This window comes from Aedes aegypti, chromosome 1 (genome assembly GCF_002204515.2).
Source record: "Aedes aegypti strain LVP_AGWG chromosome 1, AaegL5.0 Primary Assembly, whole genome shotgun sequence".
NCBI classification, from domain to species: Eukaryota; Metazoa; Arthropoda; class Insecta; order Diptera; family Culicidae; genus Aedes; species Aedes aegypti.
The window spans coordinates 9960837-9973337 of NC_035107.1; the positions used below are offsets into that span (position 1 = coordinate 9960837).

Genomic DNA, 12501 nt, shown 5'->3' on the forward strand with positions numbered 1-12501 from the left:
TGAGAGAATGCCATGGAGAATTCTCGGACGGATTCTGGACAATTCCTTAAAAAAAATTCTAGAAATTGAATTCAGACATCTGTCCAGGTGAAAAATTCGAATGAATTACTGAAATGCCTGAATTATTTCTGCAGGGATTTCTGAATGAAATCTGTGGAGGAATCCGTTTGAAAATTCTTTGAAGACATCTTTGGAAGAATTACTGGAGGTTTCTTTAGAATAATTTCTGGAAAATATCTGAAATATTTCTTGGAAACTTTTAAGGAATTTCTTGGAGAAAATAATGTAATCCCTTCAGAAGTTTTCGAAAATATCTCTGAAATATTACCTGGAGAAATTTTACTAGAGAAATTCGTTTAGAAATCACTGAGGGAGCTTATGGAGGAATTTCTGAGCGAATCCTAGAACAAATTCCTAGAGGAATCCTTTTGAAAAATTCTTTAGAGCAATTGCAAAATAGAGAAATTACAGATGGATTTCATTTTCTTGAGGAATACTGTATGGTATTTCTGGAGACATTTGCATGAGGAATTTATCTAAGAAGCCATGGTCAATGCCTAGAGGAATATCCATGGGAATTTTCGGAAGATTCCCTGGATGAATCTTTAGTAGAATTTCTGGAGTATTCTCTGGAGGATTTCTGGGTGGATTATATTTAAATTATTTCTTGGTGTATTTTTTTAAGAAAGCCTTGAAGGAATCACTGGAATAGCCGGAGAAGTTCTCGAAAATATATTTTATTTCCTGGCACAATTATCTTAGAAAAAATCTTCGAGATATCTTTGAATCCCTGGTAAAATTCTAGAACAATTCCATGGGGAATTCTCGGAAAAATCCTTGGAGAAATTTCGGGAAAATATCTGCATTATGTGGAGGTGAAATCTTGAAATTCCTGGAGGAGTTTTTGAAAAAATCTCTATATTATAAAGCGGTAAAATTTGCCAACAGCAATTCCTTGAAAAATGACTGAAGGAGTTTCTAGACGAATTCCTAAAGGAATTCTGTTGATTAATCCCTCGAGAAATTGCACGAGTCCCTTTGGGATTTCTTGGAAGAATCCCTGGAGTATCTGGAGGAATCCTAGAAGAAATTTCTGAAAAGTATTTGAAATATGTCAAGATAACATTTTTGAATGATTTACTGCATTCTCTGGACGAGTTTTCGAAAAAAACAAAGTTCTGAACTATTGCCTCCTGATATGGTTTATATTGACTCTTCCCAGTTATTGTTGATATGGTAGAAAAACAAAACATTCCTATCGCCCAATGAATTTTCATGTAGAATATGCAAGATATTCAACTATGGGAGTTAAGATTATGATTGTATATCAGAATACGAAAAAAAACGCGACGCTTCCGAAGTTCTACATCGCAGACTTCGAGAAAATTCCTTCTTGGTTGATAATGAGCAGTAATCGCCGTATTCACTATCACAGATCGCCTCAAAAATATGTTTGAATTGTTCACCAGACAGGCAGGAGAGCTGATGTTAAATTAATGACAATTTTATTTGAAACTGAATTTACATCAAACAGCGGTGGGAGCGGAATGAAATGAAATTTGAATGAATTCTTTCATAGCATTGTTTCCCAAACTTGGTTTCCGCGACCCCCCAATATTTCGTCAGCACGCTTTTCATAGTGCACAAAAAGCGAGGCGCTGACAGGCCGAGGGGTCGCGAAAGTCAAGTTTGGGAAACGATGCTTTAGAGGGTTTGAACAGATTTATTAAGGGATGCTAAACAAAATGCTGGATCGAAAGAGAAACTTTTCGGGATTCTGAAAAGAATGATTGAGGGATTCTAAACAGAATTCTTTTGGAGTTCTAAACAGAATATTATCAATGATTCTGAACAGAATCCTTTCGGGGATTCCGAATAGAATCATTTCAAGGATTGTGAACAGAATCCATTCAGGAATTGTAAACAGAATCCCTTCAGGATTTCTGGACACAATCCTTTCAGGAATTCTGAAAAGAGCCCTTTCATGGAGTCTGAACAAAATACTTTCAGGGATTCTTGAAAGAATTCTTTCAGGGACACTAAACAGAATCCTTCGATGGATCTCAACAGAATATTTTCGGGGTTTCTGAACAGAATTCTTTCAAAGATTCTTAACATAATCAGTTCAGGGGTTCTGAACAGAATCTTTTTGGAATTATAACTAGATTTTTTTCATGATTTCGAGCAAAATCTCTTCAAGATTATGAGCAGAAATTTTCCATTGTTTTAGCGAGATTTTCAGGATTCTGAGCACAATAATTACGAGTTGCTGAACAGAATCCTTTCTGGAATCTATTCAGAATCCTTCCGAGATTCAGAGTAAAATCGTTTTACGATTCAGAACAGAATGCGGGCTGTATTATAATTCTTCATCAGGGCTAAGGGCTGCACATCGTTAATTCTCAGTTCAATATGCGAATTTTTTGCGGGATCATGTGATTTTCTAACGAATTGTTGAGATTTTTCGAACTGACCAGGGGCGAAAAGCAACTATAAAGGATAACAATAATAAGAATTATAATTATAATATGAGCATTGTCCGCAGAATCCTAGCAGAATACTTTCAGTGGGTTCTTCGAGTTGCCAAACAGGATCCTAGTGATTCTCATCGGTATCGGTATTGGAAAATTTCAGCGGACTCCTAAGAATTTCTAACAAGATTGTATAAAATATTATCGGTATCTTGAGGATTCCTATCGGGTTCCTGAGCATTTCCAGTAGTATTTTGAGGATTTGAATCTCGATATTCTCGTATGCTTCATCCGTACAAATTAAAGATCAACTTCCTGAACCAAATTCAAGGTTGCTTTTAATTCAAATGTTCAATAACTTATTTGTGAATCCTACGAAATTATCTGCGAGCCGCATTTATGATCCTAGAATGCAACATACAGCCCAAGTTTGAACACTACTGTTTTAGATGTTCCCATCATTTGGGGATTCTGATTTTAATTATCTAGGGATTTTGAAAAGGAGTCCAATATGAATTCGGAACAGAATTTTTATGATATTGTAGGCAGAATAATTTTGGGATATTCTTAAGAAGTCTTTAGGCGATTCTGAACATAGAGCCTATGATCGAGAAAACTTCCAACAAAGCTCCAAAAAGATATGAATTGAGGTCACAAAGCGAATCAAAAACAGATCAGGAATGTTTTAGATATAATAAGCTCAACCAGAAAGAACATAAAAATACCAAACTGATCACCCAGTGACACCGCCCGAACCCCGATAAAAAAACCCAAGCCAATCTAAAATTTACCACCAATTTGCTCAACCATTTCCGTTAATTTCTTTAATGAAGCCGTCAAAATTATCGTTTCCGACGAACAAGAGCTGGGGCACTTTTTCGCCAACTGCTCCAGTTGTGTGCGAATCATTCGACTCATTACGTCCAGAACGCGAAATTCGCAAACTCTCTGCGTCGTCCAGCCGGCTGCGATTGAAGCATAGAGCAAGAAATGCGCCCAATCGAAGTAACCCGCCCGTCGTCGATTAGGATGGTGTGGTTTTTCGTTTGGGCTTTATATGGGAGAAAATAAAACTCTAGTGATCAAAGCTGGCGCTGGCGCTTTGGCCGTTCAGTGCGTGAGACACAATTTCGTAAAATCTGGAGCAAAACGCTGCCTTATGCCATATTACCCGACTTGGCATTGCGGAAATAGGGTGGCTCTAACTCGTTTCCACTTAAGATTCGATTTCAAAAACTGCAAAATCTTACTCTATGTAGTAGGGTTATTAGTGTTTTAATAGTTGTTTATGCAAATGCAACCCGTTTTCGATTCTTGAACCACCCTATTCGGGTACTCAACTGCTCAGAAGCCATTTTTCCCATAGCAGCAACAGGAGTGGCGCGCCGGAGGTTTTCCCATGTCATAACACACCAGAACGCTGAGCGATTAAAGTGCGATTTGTGCGCAGAAAGTCATCCGTTGCATTTGCAATGAAAGCGACCGATATCGGCAGTGCGCAATGCACGAAAGTTGCGAGCGAAAGCCGCACTCACTCTAGATTTGTCACCGATCAGCCAACATTGCACATATATCGCATTCAATCGGCCGTCGGAAATCCCAGGGCTGGTAGCGACTGAGTGTCTTAAAAATAGGAACTTCATGTCTGAAAAAAGAGACCAGATAGGACCAAAATTTCGACTCAATCATACGAATTCGGCCCACTTTGCATGAAAATCCGAAACTTAGCACAGAATTCTTGTAGGTCGAAAATTAGTGCTTTTCGAATTAATAATTTAAGAATAATTAATTGAATCCCTGGACCGAATTCTGCAGATTTTTTGGTGGCATTTTTCGAAAAAGAGACCTATACCAGCCCTGGAATCGCAAGTAAGGCAGGGATTGAGGTGTTGTCCCCTCGGCAAGAGGCTTGGAGGCACAATACGTGAGCGCATCTTGATCAGGCATTCCGGTCGCGCGGTTGCAATTTTGTCGCACTAAAATGTACGGTTATGATTGTGCGCGTCCAGTCAGTTGTAAGTCAGTGCGCGGTGGCAGGTAGAATGGCCCATGCGCGGGAAAAAGCTCCAGTTTAATGCGAGTGGCGAAACATCGAGTCACACGGAATGACGTGGTTCCATCCGTGCTTGGTCAGTCCGGACTCGCCGAGGTTTTTTATATGTTCTACATGTGCCGGAATAATAACTAGGCTGTCGTTGTCCCCGGGGCAGCCAGTTGCGATGTGTCATCCTCTCGGAAGGAGACGTCAGCTCTAAATATAGGTCGTTTTTGTGCGCAATTTTGAACTTGGATAACCTCGAAATGGCCGGCGGTGGATGGATGCATTCGACATACATGATGTGTGCTGATAAGTGTTTTACTTTTTCTTCCGGAAGTATTTTTGTGTGTTATCTTGGTTTTAGTGCAATTACTAGAATACAAGTCATGTCTGTCCATATGTGACAATGAAAATGATTATCTTCTTGATAGAAGATATTTTCGCGAACGGATAGAAATGATGGTTTAGTGACAAGCTATTATATAAACCTCTTGAAACAGATAACAACTAGTTGGATCTCATATCCACATAATAATCTCTCAGTTAATGATTCTGGAAATGCTCTTAGGACATTAAGCTGAGAAGCAGGCTTAGTCCCAGTACGATCCCAGATGTACCAAGAAGAGGTAAGAATTCGTCAAATGATGATTTCTTGATCGTTATTCCCGTAATTCTATCTTTGTTCCAGTAGCATAACCAATTTACGAGCCTCTCAACTGGTGGTCCTTCAATAACCTTCATTTTACAAACCAAGATTGTTCATGTCATCCGAAGAAATGCTCATGCTGCTGATTTTAACGACCAATAAATAACCGATTTCAGGTTATCTTTTCAATCGCGATGTTCTCTTTCCCTCAACCGCTCAGATCATAATCTAATCTGCGAGGCCCCAATAAAACAGTCATCTTGCGGGACCCACTTTCGGGCCAGAACACGAATCTAATGAAGCCGTTTGGGATAAATTCAGCCATTGTTCAACAACAGAAGAACAGGTTACACATTTTCTATTCGTTCACCGTGCAAAACCCAATAAACCAAACCACAATATGGGGCAAAATTGCTTCATTAGAAAAGTGACCCCTTCGCGCCGCCGCCCAGCCAGCCATCCCAACCAGCCCAGCGGGAGACACCTCTCTCATTAATCTGTGCTGCGGTTGACCCGAAAACTAACCGTTATCGCGTCCACCCAAAACCCGGCTGCTGTAGTGTGGCCAACATTCTGCCGGAACGGGATTTTAGTTTCGCAATCAATTAGTCCCGGCTTGCTCCGCGCGCTTCGAAATTATATTGCTATATTAATATTCATAATGCTAATCGATTCGACACGGACGGGTTGGCTTTGGCTGTCGCACGATGAACCACAGACTCCCCACCTAGACCAGCGTGGCGTGGTGGTGGGAATCTGTGTGTAGGGGATCAAAACGCAAAACGCAAAAACATTCACTCACCTGGAATCGTTTGGCGTACTTTTCCTGCATCTTCTGCTTCCGCTCCAGTTCGTCCTTCCGACGGAGCAGCTTGCGGATCTCCTGATTGCTCTTCCCGGCCACTTCCTGCTCGACGACATCACCTCCGACGGGGGCGGCGGCAGCGTTATTGTTGTTACTACTGTTATTGTTACTGGTATTTGTACTATTACTATTGCTAGTACTGTTGGTGCTATTATTGTTGTTGTTATTGTTGTGACTGCTATTTTTACGCTTCTTCCCACTTTTACTGTTACTACTGGAGGTGTTGTTGTTGTTATTCTTCTTGCTTTCTACGTTTTGATTGTTTTCCGAATCTTTACCACTCAGGGACTTCTTCCGTTGGCCTTGATCTTGAGAACCTTTGGTTTTTTCGTTATCTTTCCCACTGATTTGCTGATGCTGCTGGGATTGACTTTCGCTCTCGTCTTCGCTGAAGCTCTCCAGAAGGATCTCCGAGTCGCTCGACTAAATGAAAAAATGATAAAAAACACAACAAGATTAGTGTCATGGTAGGCTTGAACAGTAGGATGTGAGGCTGGAAAGAGTCAAAACGACATAAATGTGTCAAATGCGCAAAATTATGTTCGACATAAATAACTAATCTCATTCTCAGACGAAACTTGTATACGTTATTCTTCTTGTCGCTTTCTTTGTCATTTTATCAAGGGCGTGTATCGAGACGAGTGCGAAAATTTGGAAATGGTATTTATTCCATTTTGCATCATATTAAAATCATAAAATGATAATATAGTCAACGCTCCGTAACTCGATATTCTGGATGCCTGGAAACTTCATCCAAGGAAGCATAAAACCTTCTTCCAAGGAAGCTTAGAAGCTTGTTCCTAGGAAGTTTGAAAGCTTCTTCCAAGAAAGCTTGGAAGCTTTTCCAGGAAGCTTGAAAACTTCTTCCAGAGGGCTTAAAACTTTCCAAGAAAGTCTTGATAGTTCTTTACGGAAACTGGGAAGGCTTCTTCAGGAAGCTTGAAGCTTCTTCCAGGAGCTTGAAGCTTCTTCCAGAAGCCTTGGAAGCCTTCTTCCAGGAAACTTGAAGGCTTCTTTCCAGGAAGGGCTTGGAAGCTTCTTCCCAGGAAAGCTTGGAAGCTTCTTCCAGGAAGCTGGAAGCTTCTTTCCAGAAAGCTTGGAAGCTTCCTTCAGAAAAGCTTGGAAGCTTCTTCCAGAAGCTTGGAAGCTTCTTCCAGGAAGCTTGGAAGCTTCTTCCAGGAAGCTTGGAAGCTTCTTCCAGGAAGCTTGGAAGCTTCTTCCAGGAAGCTTGGAAGCTTCTTCCAGGAAGCTTGGAAGCTTCTTCCAGGAAGCTTGGAAGCTTCTTCCAGGAAGCTTGGAAGCTTCTTCCAGAAGCTTGAAGCTTCTTCCAGGAAGCTTGGAAGCTTCTTCCAGGAAGCTTGGAAGCTTCTTCCAGGAAGCTTGGAAGCTTCTTCCAGGAGCTTGGAAGCTTCTCCAGGAAGCTTGGAAGCTTCTTCCAGGAGCTTGGAAGCTCTTCCAGGAAGCTTGGAAAAGCTTCTTTCCAGGAAGCTTGGAAGCTTCTTCCAGGAAGCTTGGAAGCTTCTTCCAGGAAGCTTGGAAGCTTCTTCCAGGAAGCTTGGAAGCTTCTTCCAGGAAGCTTGGAAGCCCTTGCTTCCAGGAAGCTTGGAAGCTTCTTCAGGAAGCTTGGAAGCTTCTTCCAGGAAGCTTGGAGCTTCAGGAAGCTTGGACTTCCAGGAAGCTTGGAAGCTTCTTCCAGGAAGCTTGGAAGCTTCTTCCAGGAAGCTTGGAAGCTTCTTCCAGGAAGCTTGGAAAGCTTCTTCCAGGAAGCTTGGAAGCTCTTCCAGGAAGCTTGGAAGCTTCTTCCAGGAAGCTTGGAAGCTTCTTCCAGGAAGCTTTGGAAGCTTCTTCCAGGAAGCTTGGAAGCTTCTTCCAGGAAGCTTGGAAGCTTCTTCCAGGAAGCTTGGAAGCTTCTTCCAGGAAGCTTGGAAGCTTCTTCCAGGAAGCTTGGAAGCTTCTTCCAGGAAGCTTGGAAGCTTCTTCCAGGAAGCTTGGAAGCTTCTTCCAGGAAGCTTGGAAGCTTCTTCCAGGAAGCTTGGAAGCTTCTTCCAGGAAGCTTGGAAGCTTCTTCCAGGAAGCTTGGAAGCTTCTTCCAGGAAGCTTGGAAGCTTCTTCCAGGAAGCTTGGAAGCTTCTTCCAGGAAGCTTGGAAGCTTCTTCCAGGAAGCTTGGAAGCTTCTTCCAGGAAGCTTGGAAGCTTCTTCCAGGAAGCTTGGAAGCTTCTTCCAGGAAGCTTGGAAGCTTCTTCCAGGAAGCTTGGAAGCTTCTTCCAGGAAGCTTGGAAGCTTCTTCCAGGAAGCTTGGAAGCTTCTTCCAGGAAGCTTGGAAGCTTCTTCCAGGAAGCTTGGAAGCTTCTTCCAGGAAGCTTGGAAGCTTCTTCCAGGAAGCTTGGAAGCTTCTTCCAGGAAGCTTGGAAGCTTCTTCCAGGAAGCTTGGAAGCTTCTTCCAGGAAGCTTGGAAGCTTCTTCCAGGAAGCTTGGAAGCTTCTTCCAGGAAGCTTGGAAGCTTCTTCCAGGAAGCTTGGAAGCTTCTTCCAGGAAGCTTGGAAGCTTCTTCCAGGAAGCTTGGAAGCTTCTTCCAGGAAGCTTGGAAGCTTCTTCCAGGAAGCTTGGAAGCTTCTTCCAGGAAGCTTGGAAGCTTCTTCCAGGAAGCTTGGAAGCTTCTTCCAGGAAGCTTGGAAGCTTCTTCCAGGAAGCTTGGAAGCTTCTTCCAGGAAGCTTGGAAGCTTCTTCCAGGAAGCTTGGAAGCTTCTTCCAGGAAGCTTGGAAGCTTCTTCCAGGAAGCTTGGAAGCTTCTTCCAGGAAGCTTGGAAGCTTCTTCCAGGAAGCTTGGAAGCTTCTTCCAGGAAGCTTGGAAGCTTCTTCCAGGAAGCTTGGAAGCTTCTTCCAGGAAGCTTGGAAGCTTCTTCCAGGAAGCTTGGAAGCTTCTTCCAGGAAGCTTGGAAGCTTCTTCCAGGAAGCTTGGAAGCTTCTTCCAGGAAGCTTGGAAGCTTCTTCCAGGAAGCTTGGAAGCTTCTTCCAGGAAGCTTGGAAGCTTCTTCCAGGAAGCTTGGAAGCTTCTTCCAGGAAGCTTGGAAGCTTCTTCCAGGAAGCTTGGAAGCTTCTTCCAGGAAGCTTGGAAGCTTCTTCCAGGAAGCTTGGAAGCTTCTTCCAGGAAGCTTGGAAGCTTCTTCCAGGAAGCTTGGAAGCTTTCAGGGAAGCTTCTTCCAGGAAGCTTGGAAGCTTCTTCCAGGAAGCTTGGAAGCTTCTTCCAGGAAGCTTGGAAGCTTCTTCCAGGAAGCTTGGAAGCTTCTTCCAGGAAGCTTGGAAGCTTCTTCCAGGAAGCTTGGAAGCTTCTTCCAGGAAGCTTGGAAGCTTCTTCCAGGAAGCTTGGAAGCTTCTTCCAGGAAGCTTGGAAGCTTCTTCCAGGAAGCTTGGAAGCTTCTTCCAGGAAGCTTGGAAGCTTCTTCCAGGAAGCTTGGAAGCTTCTTCCAGGAAGCTTGGAAGCTTCTTCCAGGAAGCTTGGAAGCTTCTTCCAGGAAGCTTGGAAGCTTCTTCCAGGAAGCTTGGAAGCTTCTTCCAGGAAGCTTGGAAGCTTCTTCCAGGAAGCTTGGAAGCTTTCAGGGAAGCTTCTTCCAGGAAGCTTGGAAGCTTCTTCCAGGAAGCTTGGAAGCTTCTTCCAGGAAGCTTGGAAGCTTCTTCCAGGAAGCTTGGAAGCTTCTTCCAGGAAGCTTGGAAGCTTCTTCCAGGAAGCTTGGAAGCTTCTTCCAGGAAGCTTGGAAGCTTCTTCCAGGAAGCTTGGAAGCTTCTTCCAGGAAGCTTGGAAGCTTCTTCCAGGAAGCTTGGAAGCTTCTTCCAGGAAGCTTGGAAGCTTCTTCCAGGAAGCTTGGAAGCTTCTTCCAGGAAGCTTGGAAGCTTCTTCCAGGAAGCTTGGAAGCTTCTTCCAGGAAGCTTGGAAGCTTCTTCCAGGAAGCTTGGAAGCTTCTTCCAGGAAGCTTGGAAGCTTCTTCCAGGAAGCTTGGAAGCTTCTTCCAGGAAGCTTGGAAGCTTCTTCCAGGAAGCTTGGAAGCTTCTTCCAGGAAGCTTGGAAGCTTCTTCCAGGAAGCTTGGAAGCTTCTTCCAGGAAGCTTGGAAGCTTCTTCCAGGAAGCTTGGAAGCTTCTTCCAGGAAGCTGGAAGCTTCTCAGGAAGCTGGAAGCTTCTTCCAGGAAGCTTGGAAGCTTCTTCCAGGAAGCTTGGAAGCTTCTTCCAGGAAGCTTGGAAGCTTCTTCCAGGAAGCTTGGAAGCTTCTTCCAGGAAGCTTTGGAAGCTCTTCTTACCAGAACTGGAAGCTCTTCCGGAAGGAAGCTTCTTCCAGGAAGCTTGGAAGCTTTCCAACTTTCTCCAGGAAGCTGGAAGCTTTTCCAAGTGGAAGCTTTCTTCCAAGTGAAGCTTTCCAGGGAATGAAATTCTTCCAGGAAGCTTGGATACTTCATTCAAGGAAGCTTGGAAGCTTCATTCCAAGGAAAATTGTAAGCTTCATTCGAGGAAGCTTGGAAGCTTCTCCAGGAAGCTTGGAAGCTTCTCCAGGAAGCTGGAAGCTTTCTCCTAGGAACTTGGAAGCTTCTCCCAAGGAAGCTGGAAGCTTCTCCCAGGAAGCTTGGTTGCTCTAAGGGAACATGGTTGCTTCTTTTCCAAGGGAGCTTGGTTGCTTCTTTCCAAGGGAGATTGATAGTTTCTTCCAGGAAGCTCGGAAGCTTCTTCCAGGAGCTCAGAAGCTTCTTCCATGAAGGCTCGGAAGCTTCTTCCAGGGAAGCTTGCAAGCTTCATTCAAGGAAGCTTCATTCAAGGAAGCTTGGAAGCTTCATTCAAGGAAGCTTGGAAGCTTCATTCAAGGAAGCTTGGAAGCTTCATTCAAGGAAGCTTGGAAGCTTCATTCAAGGAAGCTTGGAAGCTTCATTCAAGGAAGCTTAGAAGCTTCTTCCAGGAAGTTTGGAAGCTTCTTCCAGGAAGCTTGGAAGCTTCTTCCAGGAAGCTTGGAAGCTTCTTCCAGGAAGCTTGGAAGCTTCTTCCAGGAAGCTTGGAAGCTTCTTCCAGGAAGCTTGGAAGCTTCTTCCAGGAAGCTTGGAAGCTTCTTCCAGGAAGCTTGGAACTTCTTCCAGGAAGCTTGGAAGCTTCTTCCAGGAAGCTTGGAAGCTTCTTCCAGGAAGCTTGGAAGCTTCTTCCAGGAAGCTTGGAAGCTTCTTCCAGGAAGCTTGGAAGCTTCTTCCAGGAAGCTTGGAAGCTTCTTCCAGGAAGCTTGGAAGCTTCTTCCAGGAAGCTTGGAAGCTTCTTCCAGGAAGCTTGGAAGCTTCTTGGGCTTCAGGAAGCTTGGAAGCTTCTTCCAGGAAGCTTGGAAGCTTCTTCAGGAAGCTTGGAAGCTTCTTCCAGGAAGCTTGGAAGCTTCTTCCAGGAAGCTTGGAAGCTTCTTCCAGGAAGCTTGGAAGCTTCTTCCAGGAAGCGTTGGAAGCTTCTTCCAGGAAGCTTGGAAGCTTCTTCCAGGAAGCTTGGAAGCTTCTTCCAGGAAGCTTGGAAGCTTCTTTCCAGGAAGCTTGGAAGCTTCTTCCAGGAAGCTTGGAAGCTTCTTCCAGGAAGCTTGGAAGCTTTCTTCCAGGAAGCTTGGAAGCTTCTTCCAGGAAGCTTGGAAGCTTCTTCCAGGAAGCTTGGAAGCTTCTTCCAGGAAGCTTGGAAGCTTCTTCCAGGAAGCTTGGAAGCTTCTTCCAGGAAGCTTGGAAGCTTCTTTCCAGGAAGCTTGGAAGCTTCTTCCAGGAAGGCTTGGAAGCTTCTTCCAGGGAAGCTTGGAAGCTTCTTCCAGGAAGCTTGGAAGCTTCTTCCAGGAAGCTTGGAAGCTTCTTCCAGGGAAGCTTGGAAGCTTCTTCCAGGAAGCTTGGAAGCTTCTTCCAGGAAGCTTGGAAGCTTCTTCCAGGAAACTTGGAAGCTTCTTCAGGAAGCTTTGGAAGCTTCTTCCAGGAAGCTTGGAAGCTTCTTCCAGGAAGCTTGGAAGCTTCTTCCAGGAAGCTTGGAAGCTTCTTCCAGGAAGCTTGGAAGCTTCTTCCAGGAAGCTTGGAAGCTTCTTCCAGGAAGCTTGGAAGCTTCTTCCAGGAAGCTTGGAAGCTTCTTCCAGGAAGCTTGGAAGCTTCTTCCAGGAAGCTTGGAAGCTTCTTCCAGGAAGCTTGGAAAGCTTCTTCCAGGAAGCTTGGAAGCTTCTTCCAGGAAGCTTGGAAGCTTCTTCCAGGAAGCTTGGAAGCTTCTTCCAGGAAGCTTGGAAGCTTCTTCCAGGAAGCTTGGAAGCTTCTTCCAGGAAGCTTGGAAGCTTCTTCCAGAAGCTTGGAAGATTCTTCCAGGAAGCTTGGAAGATTCTTCCAGGAAGCTTGGATACTTCATTCAAGGAAGCTTGGAAGCTTCATTCAAGGAAAATTGTAAGCTTCATTCGAGGAAGCTTGGAAGCTTCTCCCAGGAAGCTTGGAAGCTTCTCCCAGGAAGCTTGGAA

General features: G+C 44.2%; 1 protein-coding gene across 5 annotated transcripts in view; it reads right to left on the minus strand.

Annotated features, from left to right (window-relative positions):
• The window catches only part of LOC5579825, a 416229-nt gene that overhangs the window by 86799 nt on the left and 316929 nt on the right, over positions 1-12501 (minus strand). For all 5 annotated transcript variants that reach the window (XM_021838864.1, XM_021838868.1, XM_021838867.1 and 2 more), the window contains one exon: positions 5958-6443. In XM_021838864.1, coding sequence (XP_021694556.1) covers positions 5958-6443 — 486 coding nt within the window. The remainder of the gene's footprint in view (positions 1-5957; positions 6444-12501) is intronic.